Below are 22,472 nucleotides of genomic sequence, written 5' to 3'. Positions count from 1 at the left end.
ACCCAGGCCACTTTTTCTCCACTTCACGAAGTCTTTAGGGAATCCAGGGCACTTCTCCAAGGAAGCATTTAAAAATCTCTGCCTGACATGAGTCAAAATAAAGTTCCCCATGGGGCTGGCCCAGTGGTGCAGTGGCTGAGTTCACACACTCTGCTTCTGTGGCCTGGGGTTCATGGGTTTGGATCCCGGGCGTGGACCTACACACCACTCATCAAGCCATGCTGTGGCAGTGACCCACATACAAAACAGAGGAAGATTGGCACAGATGTTAGCTCAGCAACAATCTTCCTCATAAAAAAAATAAAGTTTCCCACACTATAGATGAGCACAACTGTGGGTTCAAGAAGCAACGAAATAAGTATGTTCAGGGCTGGGGGGGCATCCTGGGCTGGCTCCCAATAGCCTACTGCTGTCACCACCCCTACTCTCCCAGGAAAATGGCTCAAACAGGCTGAGGGAAGACATTTTAATGCCAAAAGGGAGTCCCGAACTCAGGTTCATTCCGCATCCTTGCACGTGACTGTGAGGACTCATATCTGTGAGACCTGAGACAGACTCCTCACTCTACCTCACCAGCACTATGGCCTTGGGTACCTCATTGAGGACATGCACTCAGCATCCTCATCTTAGATGCCTGCTACATCCCTCCTGGGGCACTGCTGGAGAGCAAATGAGCTGGTGGATCAACAGGCTGAGAGCCCCAGTAACTGCACAGCTCTGAGACTCAGGAACTACTTTTTCTGCTAACAGCCCCCTGCCTTAAATTCTTCCCTCAAGCGAGAACCTGGAAATCAGCAGCCCATCAGGGGCACCAAGGGAAGGGAGGCAACTGCTCAGGGAGAGAACTGGAACCGGGGCGCGGAGGCAGCAAACCTGAGTGTTCAGGGAACACAGACTACAAGGCAGCGACGCAAGAAAGTGAGGAGGAAAATGGTGTTGGAGGAGAGCTCCACGGATACCCCCGACTGCCAGAAAAATAAGCAAGTGGGTCCTGGAATAAATTAAGCCTAAACTATCGCTGAGGCAAAAACGATAAAACCGAGGCGGTCCCACCTTGGACACATCATGAGAAAGCAGGACTCTTTAGAAAAGACAATAATGCTGGGAAAAATAGAAAGCAGCAGGAGAAGAGAAAGACCAAACATGAGATGGACTGACTCCAAAACGGAAGCCACAGGCAAGGCTATAGGAGCTGAGCAGGGCTGCTGAGCACAGGACACTGTGGGCATCACTCATTCATTGGGTTGCCAGGAGTTGGAGCTGTTTTTTTTTTTTTTTTAAAGATTTTATTTTTTCCTTTTTCTCCCCAAAGCCCCCCAGTACATAGTTGTATATTCTTCGTTGTGGGTCCTTCTAGTTGTGGCATGTGGGACGCCGCCTCAGAGTGGTCTGATGAGCAGTGCCATGTCCGCGCCCAGGATTCGAACCAACGAAACACTGGGCCGCCTGCAGCGGAGTGCGCGAACTTAACCACTCGGCCACGGGGCCAGCCCCGAGGTGGAGCTGTTTTGACAGCACGTAACAACAAACCAAAGGAATATAAGAAATAATCATCCTCAAACCCTCTGAGCAGCATGGGAAGGAACTGAGTAAGCTGAGACGTGCACGCATCCCTGATGTGTGCCGAAGGAGACCTGCGGGCAACAGTGCTGATGAGGAGGAGGAGGAAGTGGAAGGGGAGGAGGAGGAAGTAGAAAGGGAGGAAGAGGAAGAGGAAGGGGAGGAGGAGGAAGTGGAAGGGGAGGAGGAGGAAGTGGAAGGGGAGGAGGAGGAAGTGGAAGGGGAGGAGGAGGAAGTGGAAGGGGAGGAGGAGGAAGTGGAAGGGGAGGAGGAGGAAGTGGAAGGGGAGGAGGAGGAAGTGGAAGGGGAGGAAGAGGAAGGGGAGGAGGAGGAAGTAGAAGAGGAGAAGGAAGGGCGGAGGAGGAGGAGGAAGGAGAAGAGGAGGACGTAGGAGAGGAGCAAGAGAAGGAGAGGAGCCGAAGGGGAAGAAAAAGCAGGGGGAGGAGGGGGAGGAAGGGAAGGACGGAGAAGCAGGAGAGGAGGAGGACAAGGAGAGGAAGCAGAGGAAGAGGAGGAGGAGGAGGGGAGCATTCCAGACTGAGGGAGGACCCTAGCTGGCCATGTGCAGGAGGCCGGTGCAGGCTGGGATGAGAACCCACCAGCTCTCGTCCCCTTCACCAGAGCCCTATTCCCATGCAGTCACACTCACATGGGCACACACCTGTCCTCGGCAACCAAGGGCCAGCACAGTCCGTGCTACAGAAGAGCTCCTGTCACGTGTTTGCTGAGCAGACAGGGCAGCGTGCTTTACATCCACACCTGGCCATCATTCACGGCTTCAGGAGGAGGAGGTCCAACCTGAGACACGGCACTGCGCAAGGCTGGACATGAGGGGCTCCATGTGCCCCTCCAGACCCCCTACCCTCTCCCCATGTACGGACTGGGCGAGCAGGGTAGGTCATGATGGTCTGCAGGACTCCTGGAGAGGGGAGGACACACCAGATGCATCTGTAACTCTGACCCAGTCCATGTGCTTTGGACATGACATCTTCAGCAAGAGAGTAAATGCTTAAGCAAATGAAGAGAGGACAGAAGAGGGTGGGGAAGCAGGCCTCAGCCCCGCCCCCTGCTGCCTCCTAGTGGTGTAGATGGTGGGTCAAGGTCAGCCCATGGGTTAAACAACACGAGTAGGCAGCAGGAAGAGACCAGGGTGCCCAAGCCCTACACCCGGCCGGGCTCTGCCTTGACCTCACAGTGCACTTGAAATAGCAGCGGCAAGACAGCAAGCAAGCAGGCCCCCAGGAAACTGCCATGGGTTACATTTTTCTTAGTTAAATTAATGTAGAAACATTTTGGGAATTCACAATAATATAAGAGCTTTTTATTACCTATCATAGTAACTGAATAAAGATGTATGCAACCCATTTTTAATTAACTTTCCCTTAAGAAATTCATAACAGGTAAATCTTGCAGATAGATGCTAGTGTCGTCCTTTGGAAGTCTTTTCCTTGAATAAAATTACATCGAAAACATGTTCAAAGCAATACCAAACTTACCCATTCCCCAAAACTAGGGAAGTGGAAAATAAACCAGGTAAGTTAATACTTCCCTAACCAAATCCAAATGTAATGTCTCTCAAATCAGTTTCCCAGAGTGACTGGCTGGCAGCAGCATGTGGCCTGGGAGCCGCCCAGCTATGAGACACAGCAGCTCCAGGGCAGAAGGCTGGGCCGAGGCAGAGAGGGCCCAGCCCCGGAGGGCAGAGGAGGCGGGCTCCCGCCCCAGCCTCACTACTCCTGGCTAGTAAGCAAGCCCGTCTTCCTCCGGAGCCCCCACGGAATCCTGTCTGTAAGGAAGACGCTCTGCAAACATCCATTCAACTTAAAGAACCTTTGCTTATCTGTCAGAGGTAAAGCCTGTCTTTGGACTTTCTTAACAGATTGATACCAAATTGACAAAGAGATGCGGACAACCCACATCTGAGGTAGAAAAATTCAGCAAAGCCCCTCCAACTAGAGGTAGGGTTTCTGAAAGGAAGTATTTAGTGCTGACAACTCTCCGGAAAATCCGAAGTTCTTTCAGAAATATGAGGCAGTGCTACCAATTAAGAACTACCTTCTGGTTTAACTGCGGCACAAACCATTTTGAATTTTCACATATTACAAAGATGGTGAGAATTATAAAGGCCTCAAAGAGCTATTCTAACAGCAAATTCTGAATGCAATGTGAACTGTAAATCAATTTTAAGTATTTTTCCCATTATTCACACCGTCTATCAACTGACTGTTCAAGAAACCATAATTATACCCACTTTGTATTAAGTTAATAGCAAAATGATAAACTGGCTACTTTTTGTTTTGGGCTGAACTGTGGCCCCCCAGAATTGCACTGGTTAGTACAGCTCTCTTCTATCTAATTCACGTCCCTAACTGCACCCAGGAGCACAACGCCTGTGGAGCCCAGCGGAGTCATTCGTCTGATCCAATCCAGTGAAACACCTGCTGCTGGCCCTCCAGGTCGGACGGCAGCGCCCACCGCCACCCCCAGCAGGTCTCAGGGTCCTGCAAGGGATCTTGGATATCTATCGTGTGACATCCTCTTTACTGTTGTAGAAGGAACTGGAGACAAGCAAGGTACTACTACTAGAGGAAATTCACCATTATTTGCTTTCAAATTTATTTATTATTAGAAAATAAAGATCTGTGACCCAATCTAGATAAAACATTTCCTCCTCCAGGTCACACCAAGTTAAAGTACTCCGAGGAACACAGGAAAAAGGAAAAGGACTCCCACCTGTCTATATGTGTCTTGGTGAGCTTCATCATTCCTAGAATCGTAATAGTGCTCAATAAACGCAAAATATTCCTTCTGTTTTCTTTGGAGAGTGGCTGGTCTTCGGTCCACATTGGCAGGGAGGTAACCCTGGTGAGAAAAGAAACAAAAACAAACATATGTATGAATTCAGAGGCTCTATTAGGAGTCTAAAACAAAAAGGCTCACGTCTTAAATAAGCTTGGTGGTCTGAAATCTGACATGAAGGGGAGGATAAATGGACTGTGAACGAAGAAAGAGACATGAAGAAAGTCAGCAAGCTGACCCCTACAGCGAGCCCACACCTAAGGCCCTGGACAGAGGGCTCCGGCTCAGGGCTCGCAGCCTCCACCAAACTGATCACACTTGACAGCAACCACACAGGAGGCAGGCCGGGATCTGCACAGCAGTGCGCGCACCGCTCTTCCACGGCAGCACTGCAAACGAAACGGCCCTCTCTACGTGCCTCAGACGCATGACCAAGTCAGAAGCCTGGATGGTCTCCTAACAACCACGTATGCATGTGCACGTGTGTGCACGTGTGTCCACACACCTCCACACACACATATATAAACTGTCACTTATGTAGTTCTCTCCAAAGACTCCTGGGCTTTGAGCAGCCACATTCCCAATACATAAAGTAGACTCAAACCCAGAAAGGGCCAGAAAGCACACGGTGGCCATGAAGAGCCCAGACTCCAGGGCCAGAGGGACTGGTGTTACATATTTTCTACTTTTTATGTCAACATTACTGATGTATCACATATAAAATAAAATGTACTTCTTTTAAGTAAACAGTTCTGTGACACCTGCCAAGGGTACACAGCTGTGTAACCACTACCCCCTTGAAGATACAGAGCATTCCCGTCACCCCAGAACCTTCCCCGGTGCCTCAGTAGTCCATCTCAGCCCTCCCCCAGGAGAACCCAGAGAGCCACTTGCCTCCTCACCATGACCACTGCCACCTCTCCTGGGACGTCGCCAACACAGCATCAGTCAGGACCTACGCTCTTGTGCAAGGCTTCTCTCACTCAGCCTAGTGTCCTGGGCAAGTCCTCCCAGTTGTGCATGAAGCAGCAGTTACTTCCTTTTCTTACTGAGTAGTACTCCAGTGCATGGATATACCAGTGTGTTAAGCCATGCACTTGTTGCTGAATATCTGGGTTGTTCCCAGTTTGGAGCTATTACGAATAAAGCTTGTTACAAATATTCTCGTACAAGATTTTGATGGATACACATTTTGATTTCCCACGGCTAAATACCTAGGAGTAGAGTTACTGGGTTATAATGTAGGCATATGTTTAGTTTTCTAAGAAACTGCCAGATCTTTTTCCAAAGAGATACCATTTTACACTCCAGCTAACAACATATGAGAAGTCCAGATGTTCCACCCCTCGCTAACACTTAGTATTGTCAACGCCCAACGTTAGCCATTGTGAGTCGTTGTATTGCCTCTCCCCAGTGACTAACAATGCTGGGTACCTTTTCACACAGCCATTCGCCACTGCTTGTCTTCTTTGGTGAAGTGTCTGGTTGAATTTTTGCCCAGTTTTTAACCAGGCTGTTTGTCTTATTACTGAGTTTTATGAGGTCTGTATACATTCTAGACACAACTCTTTTTGTCAAATATATGCATTGCGATTATATTCTCCTAGTCTGTGGCTTGCCTTTTTATGTCTCAAATAACAGAAGTTTAAAATTTTCATGAAGTCCAATTTATAAAGTTTTTCTTTTATATTTAGTGGTTCTTGTGTCCTATATATGGAAGATTTTCTCCTTATTTTTTTCCTAGACGTTTTAAAGCTTTACCTGGCCACCTCCTTTTCATCCCTTGAGTGTCCCTTCAATGGTCACTTCTTTAGGAGGACTGACCTGACTCCCAAGGCAGGGCTGGTCACTCAGAGCTCCAGCAGCAACTGGCATGGGGCTCCCTAGAGCCAGCCCCTCACTGTACCAGCCTCACTGGCAGGCATCCAAACCCTAACTGAGTGAATTCTTGCTCAGTCATGCACCACACAATGACATTTTGGTCAAGCAGAGACCACATATAAGACAGTGCTCCCATAAGATGAGTGCCATTCAGCCCAGGTGTGCAGTAGGCTGTGCCATCTAGACCTGTGTAAGTGCACTCCACAGTGTTCACACAACGATGAACTGGCATTCATACAATGATGCATTTCTCAGAACATGCCCCCCTCATTAAGCAACACATGACTGTATGAGCAAGTGAGTGAAAGAAACAACAAATATACCCCACCCAGTGCTTTCTGCCTTTTAAAGTGCTTCCACATCAGCAGCAGACATCACTGTGTTTGCTGACAAACATCTATGCATCCTTTACTCAAACCGAGCCCTGAGGATTCTCTAGGAACCATAGCTCCCTAATCTCAACCCATGTACCACCTGAAGGTGGCTAATCCCCTTCCTTCAGGGCAGGCCTTGATGCACTATGCTAAATAGCTATACCACCCCACTGGCCACAGTGACTGACAGGCTCAGAGGGGACCCAATGCAGGCATAAATGGAAGGCCCAGGACTTTTCTTTGCTGTTGCCTATGAATCAAAGAGAACGTGCAGTCTGGCGCTGTGGCAGCCAGTCTGTGACCACAAAGAACTATGAGCCACAGGCCCACCCTGAAGAGCTGACTTTAAGGAGAGCTGATCTTGGAGTTGCCAGGCTTTGATGATGAAGTCAGCATGAATCCAGCCACATCTTTTCAGTTGTGTCAGCACATACATTCCCTTTATTTTCCTTAAGGTATTTCCATTAGCATCTATTCTGTATCAAATCATATACTCGGGGCCCGCCCCGTGGCCGAGTGGTTAAGTTCAAGTGCTCTGCTTTGGCAGCCCAAGGTTTTGCTGGTTCAGTCCAGAGCGCAGACATGACACCGCTTGTCAGGCCACACTGAGGTGGTGTCCCACATGCCACAACTGGAGGGATCCACAACTAAAATATACAACTATGTACTGGGGGGATGTGGAGGGGGGAAGCAGGAAAAAAAAAAAAGAAAACATTGGCAACAGTTGTTAGCTCAGGTGCCAATCTTTAATAAAAAAACAAAAAGTCATACACTCACACATTTGTTTTAACACATGTGGATAACACCATTTAAACTTTTTAATAGACGCATATGGAAATATAACATACATGTGTTTGTGTGTGTGTGTGTACGCAAATGCCCAAAAAGTGTGTGTGAATTATCACAAATTGAATACGTCTCAGGGCCCCTTGGGAGCCTCCAATCACTATCCCTTTCCTCCTCCTCAGAGGTGACTCCCTGACACTGGGATAAATTTGCCTATTTCTGAACTTCACATAAATGGAATCATTTTCTCTGTCTGGCTGTTTGCTTTACTCAATATTACATTTGAAATTTTATTTATTTGGTAACACGTAACAGTAGTTAATTTTCACTATTGCATAATATTGCCATGTACAAAATCCACTCTACTGTTAACAGACATTTGGGCTGTTACCAGTCTTTGCTATAAACATTCTTGTACCTGCCTTTTATAGCACATGACACGGATTTTAGGTATACACCTGGGAGCAGAACTATCAGGATATGCACATCTTTGATAGATTCTGCTAATTTTCCAAAGTGATTACACTCCCGTTGGAAGTGTATGAGAGTACCCGCTGTGCCACATCTTGTCAACACGTGGTGCTGCTGAACTTCTCACTGTACCCATCCTGGTGGGTCTGCAGTGGAATCATTAGAACTCCGTCTTCATCAAATTTCCCAGCAGACCAGTGGGTGCCGTCGGATGTCATCCCCTGTGCAGTGCGGGAACAAGCACAGTCCTCTTTTTCTCTTGGGTCATCTGCCTTTTTCTTACTGACTCTTAGTCCACATGTAGGCTCTGTTGTAAATATCTTCTCCTCCCCCATGTGACTTGCCTTTTCTCCCTATTAATGATGTCTTTTGATGAAGAGAAGTTCCTAACTTTAGCCCAATTTATTAATCTTTTACAATTAGTCCTTTTTTTTCTTTTTTTTAAAGATTGGCACCTGAGCTAAGAACTGTTGCCAATCTTTTTGTTTTTCCTGCTTTTTTCTCCCCAAATCCCCCCAGTATATAGTTGTATATTTTCAGTTGTGGCATGTGCGACACCACCTCAATGTGGCCTGATGAGCAGTGCCATGCCTGCGCCCAGGAACCGAACCGGTGAAACCCTGGGCTGCCAAAGCAGAGCATGCGAACTTGGCCATAGGGCTGGCCCCTACAATTAGTCCTTTTTAAGAAAATTTCCTTTATCCAACATTCCTTGCTTATATATTTCACTTTAAAATCATGACCATATTCCCACTGTCATTAGGTATTGTTCCACTATAGGGGTGTACTATAGTTTTCTACTATAGCAAACTACAGGCCACTGTCCATTTTTGTAAATAAGATTTTGCTGGAGCACAGCCACATCTGTCTGTTACATACTCTGCACGTTGAACACGACAGCGGAAGAGCTGAGAGGTCACCAAAGAGACCATGTGACTCACTGAAATACACACTAAAATATTTGCTATCTGGCCCTCCGCAGAAAAAGTGTGCTACCCCTGCTCAAAACATTGATCCTGAAGGCTACAAAGCCTTCTAGCACGTGTCTTTCTATGTTTTTATAGTTAGCCTTTCCCCAATTTCTGAACATTTTGACTATTTACAATCGTCAATATTCTAAACGTGGCAGTGAACAATGTCTGATTTTTCCTGAGGTAAACTTCCTACAAGGGAACTGTCAGCTCAAAGGGATATTGGATATATTTAAGGTTCTCGATGCCTTGTTTCCAAGTAACCCTGCCAGGAGGTGTGGCAATTTACACGCCAGCAGCCTTGTCACAGGTGTCCCCACCCTCCACCCTCACCGACAGGGAGGAGGGCCCCGTGAAGAACACCTGCACCAACACCCGTCCCATTCATGACAACTGGCGGGAAAGGGGCACATTCACCAGAGCGGTCCAGCTGACAAGCACACACACGAGTCAGACGGTCAGAGTCCCCATTACGAGGAAAGGCGTGGCTGTCATTCCCACTTGACTCTATTTTCTGGCCAAATAAAAGGATGTTAATATCCCAAAGAGCAGACCGCTTCAGACAATTATAAGAGTGACAAAAGTAATAACCAGCCCCCAAGTGTACAGGAAGTGCCAGGCGTGCCTCTAAGAGCCTTCCAGTGCTATTCCATTAACCACCCACCTGAGCATCTCCGGAACTAGTCCTCTTCAACCAGCACCATCTGGAATATGCCAACGGATCGCCCAACATAAGAGTTCTCGCCCTCCTCCCGTTGGGTACCCAGCCCTCCCCCTGCCGTGGGGGGTACAAAGCTACAGCTGGGCTGGGCAGCTCCCAGCGAAAGGCACTCCTTCCTCAGTCAGAGATGGCTCAGAGACCATCCGTCTGGGAACTGTGGGCATTGACCACACCTGTTTTGACCTTATTGCTATTTCAAGTCTCTATCATGTCTTGGAGAATAACAATTACTTAAGTTTACTTCTTTTTCTTTGTCCTAAAATTGCCACAGCCACAGCAAGAGAAGGGACAGCTCCTCACCAAGTACTGAGCTACACACGGTACTGGCTTTACTCCTGGCAAGAGTAGGAGGCTGACATTATCCCTAGGCAGATTCCAGGCTCAGGAATCTAGTGCACGTGCACAGTCACAGGGACCTGATGCAGACTGAACAGAGCCCAGCACTGTGACTCCAACCTCCTTATCTGAGACCCCACCCTTTTCAGGGGCATCCAGCTCAATTCACTGAAACTCGGGAACAAGTCCCTGCCCTGTGGGATCTCACACACACACACACACACACATACTGTTCACTGACTGAGCTCCAAGCGTATCTCAGACCCTCAGCTCAGCACCAGGATGCAGAGATGCTGACTGCAGCCAGCTGCTGGTGGACACAGACCCTGACCTCTTCTCCACCCCCACAGTCGTTTCTCCCCACAACTGCAAGAGACCCTGTGGAAATGCAAGATCAGACCACCTTAACACCCCACCCCCCAGACAACCTCCAACAGCTTCTATTCATGCTCCTGCCCCAGCCTCCCTGGCCCTGCCTGGCCTGGCCCTTCCTACCTCTCTGACCAGGGGCCAGGTGCTCCCCTCACTCATGGCGCACCAGCCCCTCTAGGTTCAAGGCCTCTCTCTGAACTTATGCCCCCTCTGCCTGCGACTCACATCTCTAGATCAGGGATCAACAAACTACCACCCACAGGTGGAATCCGGCCCACAGTGCGCCTTTGTAAATAAAGTTTTATGGGAACAGTGCTGTGCACATTCCTGTATATAGCTCCTTCATGGCTGCTTTCTACCAGGGCAGAGCTGAGCAGCTGCAACAAAGACTACAGGAACTACAAAGCCTAAAACATTTACCACCTGGCCCTTTACAGAGCAAGTTTGACCGCCCCCGCTCTCAACCTCTGTGGGGCTGGCTTCTACTCTCTCTCAGGTCTGTGCTCAAGGGCACAAGGTGGCAAGGCCAGTCTTTCCACAACAGCACCCTCTTGTTAGTGCCGACTCTTCCTCTGCAGCATCAGCACCAGAATGACACTACTTCTTGATGCCGCTGCTCACCCTCTTCATGGTCAGAGCTCAGCTCCATTTGGGTGGGGGCTGTCTGGTCTGCACTGCATCTCAATGGCAGACACCACACTGGAATCAATAAATCCCTCATCAAGAATGAACGACCTCGAACGCACTTCCCCCAGACACCTGCATGGCCATGTCCCCGCCTCCTTCAAGTCCTTGCTCTAACGTCACCTTCTCAATGAGGCCACTGTGACCACTGACTTAAAACAGCAACTTTATGCCCCCCGCCTTCAGAATCCCTCCTGCCTTGCTCCAGGTTTTTTCTGGAGCACCTGTCGCCATCTCAGATACTATGAAATGTACTCACTAAGTTCACTGCTTGTCCCCTCCCTCAGACTGCAAGCTCCACTGGGGCAGGACTTTCCACCACTGCTGTTCACAGATATCCCCCCCAGGTTTCAGGATATTGCTTGGCACACAACAGATACTCAATAAATATTTGTCAAATGAAAGACTGAAGTCAGTGTGATGTGCAATGATACCATCATACCCACAAGGAGCGGCACAGCCCTGGGTCCAGGGAGGAAGGGTCCAGGGAGGAAGATGCCTGAGCTAACATGTGAAAACTTAAGTACTAGTTAGCACACTGTTCTGGGTTAGGTTTGATGCGGGTGGTGGAGAAGATGGAGAGGGAGAGGGAGAGACAGAGCAGACACCTAGAAAGGCTCCACAACTGCAGGACTGCACAGGCCACGTGGCCAGGTCAGCACTGGGCAGGGCCAAAGAGCCTGGCAGATGAGGGGCGTGGAGACGTGTGGAGAGGCTGGGGCAGTGGGCCCTGTGGGCCGGGCCAGGCCTGGCCTTCAATCCAGGACAGTGTGGCCACCAAGGGGTCTCAGCCAGGAATGGTGTGGACAGGCTTACCTCAGTCGCACATGGTGACAACAAGGATTCTTAGTGAACAAGTACTCGGAAACTCTCCCTATTCCCCAAATTTTAATTTAACCTATCTAAACAGAAATTCTGAAAGGCAAGTATGTCATAATGGGAACAGAGGCAATAAACCCCCCCACACATACTCCTCACACTCCCATTCCTAAAGGAAAACACACATGTGCAAGTTGAGGCCTTTAGATAATTAAGCAAGACTAGAAATTATGCAAATGAAATATATTCAAGTATGCAATGAATTTTAAATGACAGAACTACAGAAAACTTAATTGCTGTATTAGCATGCTATAAAAACACTAATCATAAATGTAAAACAATGCATGCATATACTTATATCGAAATTGTCCCGGTGACACAAACATCAAATCGCTCCCTCCCACTGGGTTCACGTGCAAAACCACCTCAATATATCGGAAGAAGAAAAGATTATACCAGAGTTTCAGTTCTCATTTTTAACCATTCTACTCACTAACATAAACGTTAAATGTTTAATTAGTTTTTGTTCGATGTTTCTGAAATAGTTATTTAAAAAAGCCAAAAATACGATTTTCTATAGTGGTAATTTTTAAAAAGCTACTGCCATCCCCACATGGCATTTAAATGTTAAACAGCATTAATGGTGGTTTAATGATATGTTCCAGACTAGAGTATATGTTAGTTCTCCATAAACAACGAGAGCCAATTTCTCATCTTTCATCACTAAAGGAGCATTGCCCACTCATCAGTTAAGAACAGCACTCCCCGACAAGCCCCCAAATCATGTTAATAACACATGAGGAACATGGGAGGGGGGGTCATTAGTTTGCCAGGTCTAAACAGATTCACATTCAAGAACAGCTTCGGCTGTCTTTTTAAACTGGACAAAATGGTAAGTTCTTCTCAATCCTGAGTTCGACTCTGAAGCTCTTGATCCTGGAAGCAGAGTGGGCTGGGACAAACCACCCCATCCCACTCACTTAGCCAAGCCCTCTGGGACAACACGCTCTTGGTAAGTCAAGCCCAACCCGCTCTCCACCCAGGCACCTCAGCCCAGGTGTGCGGACAGCTGGCTCATGCATGCCCTGCCCTGCGTGGAGAGAGTATCCTAGAGCAGCAACCCCCAACCCTCAGCACACCTGAGAACCCCTCAGAAACCCAGTTCCCAAGCTCCCCAGGGGACACTAATGTGTACCCAGAATGCAAATCCACAGGTCAAGAGGGCAGCTGAAGCTGCCACGCCCTTACTGCCCTCTCTCCTTGGGGGCTTGGGGTAGGCACTCAGCGGACCACAAGCTTCGCAGCAGGCTGGAGTCGGTACAAAGGCCGATGCCGCAGCCCAGCCCAAGACTCCAAGCTGCTTTGTGGGCGTGGACATCAGGATCCCCAAGAGCTCCCCAGGAGAGGGGACTGTGAAGTTGGGCTGAGACTCTCAGATTCAGAGAATGACTGTGAGGCAGCCTAACAGACCCCTTCTCTCTGAAGTGCCTGCTGGGTTCTCTCCCCTCCATTCTCCAAGATATCCTTGTGACCTCAGCCCTTGCAAAGGGCCTGGCCGAGGGCAGACAAGTGAAAAACACTTCTGAATCAGGGATGAGTGGTTAGCATCCATCACTGTGCTCCCCAAAATCTTCGACTGCAGAAAACAGGCCTGGGCTGATTGTGCCTGGGAGTAACTAGAGGGCAAGGAGAGAGGCTCATAAGCAAGCTCCTGGGTCAGGGATGAGAGGACGAGCGATGACGGCCCCCACAACTCTGACCTCCTTCCACCTGTCCACGCCCACATGTGACTAGCACCCTGAAAACGGTGGGTTCGCTTCCTCTGGATGCCCAGAGCCCACCGTTACCTGCCGAGGCACACACCACCATGCAGAAAGACTGTGCATGGGCTCCACTCCGCGGGCAGATGGGGAGCCCTTGAAGGCTGGAATGACATCCCTGCTCGTCAGCACAGGCCCGGAGTGGGATGAAGGCCTAGGAGTCCTAAATGTGCGTCCTGAAGGATGAATGAGTAGGGCTCCAGAGACCCAACACTGGCTTCCCACTCCAGCTGCCTGGGTCCCTCCTGTCCCCCCGCACAGCCTTGGATCCCGCCTCCCCTTCCCATTTCCCCTGGCCTCGCTCTAATCCACCTCCAAGAGGTACTTGGGTGCAGTCTCCTCTCACGCCCACCACCACTCTTCCTCCTCTAGCCAGACACTGGTCAAGAATGACTCTGGACCCAAGCTACCTGCTCATGCGCTCAGAGACCACTGCTTCCACGGACTCTCTCTCATGTGCATGGTCTGGCACACAGCAAGCACTCAAAACATGCTTGTGAAACAAAGGAAAAAGCAAAGGAAGAGGCCCAGGGTGAGCAGGGCACTGGGGCTCAGACTCTCGAGAGAACGGGCTCCTTTCCGTGCAGTAAGACCCAGGTCTGTCCTGGGGGAAGACAGAGAAAGGCAGGGTCTTCGTCTCTTTTCTGCAGGCTTGTGAGGGACGGGGACTTGGTCGTTTTCCCTTCCCTACTATTTCCCAGCACCAAACACAGTGCCGGAGACACAGAAAGTGCTCAATAAATACTGATTGAATGAATGCGTGAACCAACCAAAGGATCTTTCAAGAGGCTCCTGGCTTTACTCTTCCCAAAACACCCTCATCACTCCCTCACTTGTATCCTTCAGGTTGCAGCTCAAGCAATGCACTCGGGGCCCTGAGCACTTGGCCTTCCCCCAGTCGCCAGCTAGCCTGGCTTCCCATCCCCTCCCTCACTCAAGTGGTCAACCTGCCGCTTCTTGGGGAGCCAGCTCCTCTCAGCCTTGGGTCCTGCTCACCCTACCCCCACTGCATCCCCCAGGTCATATGACCACCCCATCTCCCTCACCCAGGGAACACTGGCACACCCTTTGAGATGCCACAGAAGCATCCCACCTTCACTAAGAAGCCCTGCCTGACATCCATGTGAGTCTACACCGCCCTGGAACTCCCCCCCCCCCCCCTTTCTTGGGGTCCCCTTTTTGGAAGGATGGGCTTTGCTCACTGACCCTGACACGTTTTTTTTTTTTTTACTTATTCGTCAACCCAAGCCCAAGAGAGGGCCAGAACTGTCACATTCATCTCTGTCCCTCTCTCCCTCTTTCCACTTTCCATCCCTGTAGACCAAGGAGTGAATCTCCCGGCCAGGAGGCCTGTCCTTGGCACTCACAGTGCTGCACTCCTCTCGCCCTCGGCTCCCGCTTGCATCCTGGACAGCCCACAAGTATGTGGCCCCTAGACTGCACTGCACCCCTGACCAAACCCTCCTAATGGCTGTGTGGGTGTCTAATTCATCTCTGACTCCGGGCAAAGGGCCCCTGTAATCAGTGATGGTTAAATGAACAAATGTGCCTGAGAAGGCGGTTCCCAGTATTCCTGGCTACAGACTCTGCCCACCTCCACCCTCCCTGCCATTCAAACCAACAAAGGGAGCTTCTGTCACCCTCGCTTCTGCTCCTCTGTGTGCTGAGTCCCCAGACCCCCCATTTTCTGAGTCAACCCCTGTGCAGCACATACAGGATATTTAAACCATGACCACAGGGACTGAGAACTAAAGGGAATAGAATACGACAAAACAATTCATGTAAAGACTTTCCACCCAGATGCAGTACACCCTTAATAAAGACAAAATCCAATAAAGGGTCTTAAAGATGTTTTCATCAAAACTTCCTACAATTCAATCTGAAAAGCTTGTAACCTATCTTAGAGGACATTTGGAAAACTGGATACAACCACTTAAAATAAAAATCCAAACAAAAACATCAGCAATTGCAGCAGGTCTAATTTTAATTGCAAGAGAATATTTAATTAATCAATATTCACTGTTCAGAGCTGCATCTGCAAGTAGGATTGCGAGGTACTGAGCTGCAAATTTATTGACTCATTAGCAAGAAAGAGTCTTTTAAATACTGAAAGTCAGACCCAACTTAGAGTAAACACTAAGAGTTCCCTATTGACTTAGCTCCAAAAATAATAATAATAAAAGGAAAAGAGAAGAAGCTGTCTATAAACTATCCTGAAACTTCCAGCAGGACCATGCTGAGCCCCAGGTAAGTACACGAGAAGGCACCAATAACCACCACCACCCCCCACCTTCTCCAGAGGGGCTCCCAGTCGGGCAGCATAGTTCGAGGGGTAAGGAAGCCAGAACTCCACTCTCCACAACAGAAACACAAACTACCTCTAACATCCTTTTTCCCCTCTAGCATCATTACTAATATTTAAAAAAACACCACCTTGGGCAAAACATAGTCCCTGCCACTGATCCTCAGAGTTGAATCAATCTTCTCTGCTGGAATCTTTCTATATCACACGTTTGAAAATATTACAAAGATTTCAAAAAATAATAAAATCAGAGAAAAAGAACACAGCTGTCATAAATTATTACTTATCCTCATTTTCTGCCAGTCTTGTCAAACGCAGATTGAAACTAAACAAAGGATGAAAAATATCACCTTAGCCCAGCAAAGGCCCCTCACTGCAACAAAGACCAGGTGCATCTGGGCACAGTTGGCGGGCCACACCTGGCCCCAACGATGGGTGCCTGTCCTCACAGGAGAAACATGGCACTGATGAGCAGGCCCAGAGAGACTTACTGAGAGCAGCTTCCACGTAATTGGACGAACTGGCTTAGGGATCCCGGACCAGCTCAACTTCCGCAATTCCTCTGTTGACAAAAAAAGAGACAAGGAAAAACAGGGTTTACAAACAGTGAGCAAACTTCCCCCAGTGCTTTAACATCTTTCGCAAGTGTTATTAGAGGCAGTGAGCCCCTTAAATGAAACCAGAATGAACCTAAGTGATAAAAATTTCAGATATTGATTCTTCTCAATATACAAGAGAAGTTACCACTCTGTCCAAAGCTAAATGTCACCTGCTTACATTTAAATCTTAGAGAGTCCATGTTTGCTAAATGCATCCCCGGTGTCCCTAGTGCCACCCTGGGACAGGTGAGGTCCAGAGGACACCAGCTTCCTTCCACCGCTCTGCCTTCCCTCTCACTTCCTTCTCTCCATTGCTCGCTCTCTCCCCCTTTCCCGTGACTCTCTCTCTCCTGAAGGCCTTTTCCCCAACTTAACATCTTAATGAGCTTTTCTTTCCCTCATCCTGTCTCACTCTCACCATTTACTGTTTAAGAATATCTACATGAGGTGGTTTTCTCCTAGAGACAAGCTTGCATTTATACAGCACTGATAAGGGTGTCACCATGTTATACACACCAAGGACAACAGAGACTTCCAGGTACACTCATACAAGCCTCCTGAAGGCAGGAGAAGGCACAGAGCGGGACGGAGGGGTAGGATAAGGGCCCTGAACGCCGTCAGACCTTCTGTGTCTCCTCCAGCGTCTCAGTCACATGCCCTGAATGGCTGGAGATACATTTCAATTGTAGGTGTATCAACGCTTAGTCAATCCCACTGAAACTGAGCAATTATCTCTTTCCTTGAAGTTCGGAATCCACCATTAGGTTCTTCTAACAGCTCACAGCTAATGATTAATAATAGGAATAAAAGAAATGATTAAAGAGAAGACTTTGGTAACATAATCAACAAAATACAAAGTCCTGACTTCTAATCTTTTTCCAATTACTAAAGTCTAAGTTAAATAAGTACAGAATAATTGGGTGATGGTACGGCAATAACTTACATTTTACAGCAATCTCAGAACATATCAAATCTTCCCCAGTTCCCTGAGGATATTATGAAAAGCAAGAACCTAATATCTGCACACCAATAATGTAAGGTTTACCAATCACGTTCCCGAGCCTCTCCTACTGCAGGAGGCTGGTTTTCTGATTACAGGTTATGAGGAAGCCGAGAGAAATCTCACTTGTTAATGCTCTCTGAACTCATCTCCTCAAGGAAGAAACTCACAAAAATGGTATCCTGAATATTGCGTACGAAACAAAGTTCTGCCTTTGTGTAAGCTTTAATGTTTAAAAAGAGCTTTCATGTATAATATTTCATTTGATCCTCAAAACAGCTTGAGTGAGTTAGGGCTGTGATCCTACTGTGTAACTGAGGAAAAGTCTCAGACAGGTTAGGGGACTTGACCACGGTGGCACAGGAACTAAGGGACCGTCATCTCCCAGGGTCTTTCCACTCCACTAATTTCCACTATTAAAAAGGCTCTTTGTAACACAAACAACTCTTACTTATGAATATAGACAAAAACGTCCAAAATAAAATTTTAGCAGATCAAAACACAACCAGGTATTCAAAGAATAGTGCATGCAAGTAGGATCCACTCCAGGAATGAAAGCATGGTTCCAAATCACGAAATCTGTAACTTTATTAAGATGGGTTGATGGGAAAAGCCACAGGACCATTCTGATGGGTGTCAGGCGTAGACTCCACCCAGGGCCATTCGCCCCTTCCACCTTTCTAGCAGAATTCCAGTTGTGCACATACCCCCCAGCAGCCCACGGGAAACTGAACCCACCCTGCCCTGCAAAGGTGGGCCTGATTGGTCGGTACAGAGCTAAGCCACACCCTCCTCACCAGGACTGATTCCGCAATGGGCCTGGGACCCTACTTGAGCCACTGAGAAGGAGAGAGCAAACTAGCTGGGGCTTCCGAGAAAGCTCCTCCTTGCTCCGGGGAAATCTTCGGGAGGCAGCCCTCCACTGCTTCCTCTGAGGGTTGCCCGGGTCAGATGTGAGGCTGGGGACTGCAGCAGCCCCCCAGCGCCCACCCAGCCTGAGGAGGAAGCCAACAAAGAGAGGCAGGTAGAACTGGGAGACAGGAGGAACCAGGGTTCTGAGCTCAGCAAGACAGCCAGATACAAGGACACTCAAAAATCAATAGCTTTTCTCTACGGGCAAAAAAATAAATAAAAATTGTCACAGGCATAAGTTTCACAACAAATGAACAATACCTCATGAAGAAAACTGTAAGGTTTTACTTAAAGACATAAAGAAACAGAGAAAAACACCAAGCTCACTGAAGTGAACGAGCATTTAAGGAGCACTCCCTCTGGGTAGGCACTGGGCTGGCAGGAGGGGACCACAAAAGGGAACAACAGCACACACAGCCCTGTGCTCTGAGAACTCACCCTCCACTCCAACGACATGCGAATGTAAAATTACAACTGGACCCAGTGCTCCGAAGAACCAGCAGAGCGCAGTGAAGTTGTAAATGGCGAATTCCTACCTAGCTAAGGAAGGTTTCCTCAAGGAAATGAGACTGAGATAAGAGCTACACATGAGGAGGAATTAATAGTGTAAAGAGGGAGCCTGGAAGGGGGGTATTCTAAGCCTAGGGAAGAGCTCACGCAAAGCCTTGACCACAGTGGGGAGAACAGAAGAGAGGGGCCAGCATCACAAGGAGACCACTTAATGGGCTACTTACGAACGCCAGTGTAGACGTAATGGTGGCTAGAATGGTGACAGTAAAAGAAAAGCAATGACCAAACAGATATTTAGGACATAAAAGTAAGGAGACTGAAATGATATATTCCCGGATCTAAGACTCAAAATTATAATGCTGTCAATTATCACTTTCAAAAATCTTTAAGTTCAATGCAAAGCCAATCAAAATTCCAATGGGATATACTGCATGTGTTCTGAAACTTCCTAAGTTCATCTAGAAGAGCAAATGCACAAGAACAGCCAACAAAATTTCCAAAAAGAATAATGCAAAGGGACTTGCATGAATAGAGAAGAAATATGTGACAGAGCTACAAAATTAAGACTACAGGGTTTTAAGAGCAAGACTAAGACAAAGAGATCAGTGTCACAGAATGAAGCACAATGAATGGTTCAAATCAAACCTGTATTTAGTTGTGATAAACATAGCATGTCAAATCAGGGGGTTAGTCAACCAATGATGTCCATAAAACACAGTATCTGTCTTTAGAAAAGGAAATTAGACCATGTATCGTACCACACAAACATATTTTTAGATAATTAAAGATCCGAAGATCTAAATAGTGTATGTGAGAGATAGAGAAAAGAAAGGAAAAAAATACCACAGGAAAATACAGGAGAATATTTTGCTATCTTCAGGTGGGAGAAGGGCCTTCCTAAGGAAGACACAAATCTCAGAAACTATAAATAAGAAGATTCACAATTATAAAGAAGTTTGAAGTGACTGAACAGTGAAAGACACTATAATGTTAAAGCAACAAATGACTTGAAAAATACATGCACCATATAATATAAAAAGGTTAACATCACTCATATATAAAGAGCACAAACAAAAGAGTGAACAATTTACAGAAAAATGGAAAATTCACAGGAGAGGAAACAGAAATGGTTAATAAACATACAAAAAGAGACACATAACCTCAATGGTGATCAAAGAACTATAAATTAAAACAAGAAATTTGTCACAAATGAGTTAGATAAAATCTTAAATGCATAATACCCAATACCGATGGGACTCTGAGTAAACAGCCACTCTCTGACAATTTGGTAAGAGTGTATTCGGTACAAGTTTTTTGTTGGTCAAATTTTAAAGGTAGTAACATCTGAGCAGCAACTTCACTGGAAGAACCCTATTCTACAGGGATAACCGCAAAGGCCTGCAAGGATTGTGCACAAGGATGTGCATTTGAGTACTGTCATGTTAACAAAAAATTAGAAACAATCAAAACGTCCATTCTAGGGAGATAATTAAAGACAGTTACATCCATACACTGGACTACAATACTGCCATGGAAAAGAATGGATACCTTTTAGGTGGATATGGAATAAATTTATCTAAATTATTAAGTGAAAAGGGGACAATACAAAGCAGAGCGTAGAGGCACTGAGTGTTTCTGAGAGCATACACAGGGATCTGGAAGCACAGCCAGACTCAGGGGAGGGGTTCAGAGAATGAGCTCAAGGATGGCGGAAGACAGTTTTTACTGAGTACCCCACTGTGTTTCTACGAAGCCACTAAGGTCCTGTGGTTTTCCACCTTTATCTTCAGCTTTTCAAAACCCACCCCACCTTCCAGCCCCAACTCAAGGTCTGCCAGCTTTATGAAGCATTCCTGACAACTCCAGTCCTCACTTACTTCCTCTCCTGTGATTGCCTGTAACACTTGGAGCCAATCCAGCTAAGAGCCCACCCTCGGGGCAGTGTCATTAGCATCAGTCTCATTTCCTAGAAGCGATTTAAAAGATTGCATGATTCTGCTTCTTGTCTGTCCTAATGGAGCGCCTTGCAATTGCTTGGTGTTAAGTGCCGGGGGAAAAGAAAGTCCAATTCTTCCCTCCACCCCTTTAGAGATTGGTTTTTTTAAGGGGGTGAAGGAGATCATATTTTTTAATTGAAATATAATTTATAACAATAAAAAATGACTTAGCCCCCCAAACAAGATGCAGAACATTTACATCACCCTTTTCTAATAATTCTTTGCCCCCACTCTGAGCTAGCCCCTTCTGAAAGCTATCACCATAGATTAGCTCTGCCTGTTATTAAAATTCACATCACTAGTACAAACAGGATGTAATCTCTTGTACTTCTTTGCTCATGTCTGTCAGAGTCACACATGTTGCACGTACCAGCAGTTCATTCTTTACAAGCAGAAACAGTATTCTACTCTACGAACATACCACAATCTGCTTACATATTCACCTGTGTGTAGACATCTGGGTTACTTACAAGCTTTCACTACTATGAAAGAGTTGCTAAGAATATCCTTGTGGCTATGTGTTTCGTGGAGTATGTTTTCATTTCTCTTAGGCAAATATGAAGGAATGGAATTGCTGGGTCATAGGATAGACATATGTTTAGCTTTATAAAAAAGTGCCATACAGTTCTTCAAAGTGGCTGTACCCTTTTACACTTCCCACCAGTAATGTACGAAAGTTTCGATTGCTCCACATCCTGGTCAAAATTTAGTGTTGTCAGTCTTTAATTTTAGCTATTCTAGTAAGTGTTAAATGGTCTCTCATTATGATTTTAACTAGCAATTCTGTGATAACTAACGATGTTGAGCTTTGACAGATTTTCATGTGCTTACTGGCCTTTTCTATACCTTTTATGAAGTTTACATTGAAATCTTTTACCCATCTTTTGATGGGGTTGCTCACAATTTTATTATTGATTCGTCAGTCTAATAACTGAATTTTCTTCTGATTCTAGGTCATATTTTCCTGGTTTGTTGCATGTCTGTAACTTTTTTATTGAATGCCAGATGTGCTGGTTATCAAGTTATTGCCTCTGTGATAATGGAACCAAGTCTTGTAAGTATTTCTCCTTTGCCGGCTGGAATGATGTTACGCTTTTCAGTAGAGCGTACTGGGGGGCCAGTAAAGGAGAAGGGGTTTTCTCGTGTGCCTCCTTCACCAGGCTCCTGCAGAGTGCTGCTTCTCAGTTCTGCAGTGAGGTGGCTTCTCAGTTTTCTCCACCCCTCACCTCCTCTGGAGCATGCTTTCTCCTGCTCAAGGCCCTGCAGAGTCTGCTTTCTCCAGCGCATGGTCCTGAGCACACAGGGTTTCTCCGACGTTCAGCTAGTAAAGAGAGTGACTTTTCAGTTCCCGGTTCCTATAGCAATGGCTGATGGCCGGCAACACCCAGCAGTCAGCGCCTGTGTGGGCTCTGGGGATTCTTTCCCTGCCTCATGGAATGTCACCCAACTCATGAACAGATCAGCACTCTGCCAAGGACTTGGTGGGACCCCTCTGCACAGAATCGGGGGCTCTATCTGTGTAATTCTCTCCCCTCCAGCACTCTGCTCCACCTTTGTA

At 47.2% G+C, this 22,472-nt stretch overlaps 1 protein-coding gene across 16 annotated transcripts in view; it reads right to left on the bottom strand.

Moving 5' to 3' along the window:
* The window catches only part of TBC1D22A (TBC1 domain family member 22A), a 342,685-nt gene that overhangs the window by 233,616 nt on the left and 86,597 nt on the right, over positions 1 to 22,472 (bottom strand). For all 16 annotated transcript variants that reach the window (XR_011433576.1, XR_011433577.1, XR_011433574.1 and 13 more), the window contains 2 exons: positions 16,388 to 16,458; positions 4,294 to 4,422 (listed from right to left, as the gene is read on the bottom strand). Coding sequence is in view for 10 of the 16 variants with exons in the window: in XM_023631094.2 (XP_023486862.1) it covers positions 4,294 to 4,422; positions 16,388 to 16,458 (200 nt within the window). In the remaining 6 variants the exon portion in view is untranslated. The remainder of the gene's footprint in view (positions 1 to 4,293; positions 4,423 to 16,387; positions 16,459 to 22,472) is intronic.

This window comes from Equus caballus, chromosome 28, assembly GCF_041296265.1.
Source record: "Equus caballus isolate H_3958 breed thoroughbred chromosome 28, TB-T2T, whole genome shotgun sequence".
Classification (NCBI taxonomy): Eukaryota; Metazoa; Chordata; class Mammalia; order Perissodactyla; family Equidae; genus Equus; species Equus caballus.
Note: the sequence above shows the minus strand (reverse complement) of the source record. Positions and strands in the feature narration are given on the sequence as shown.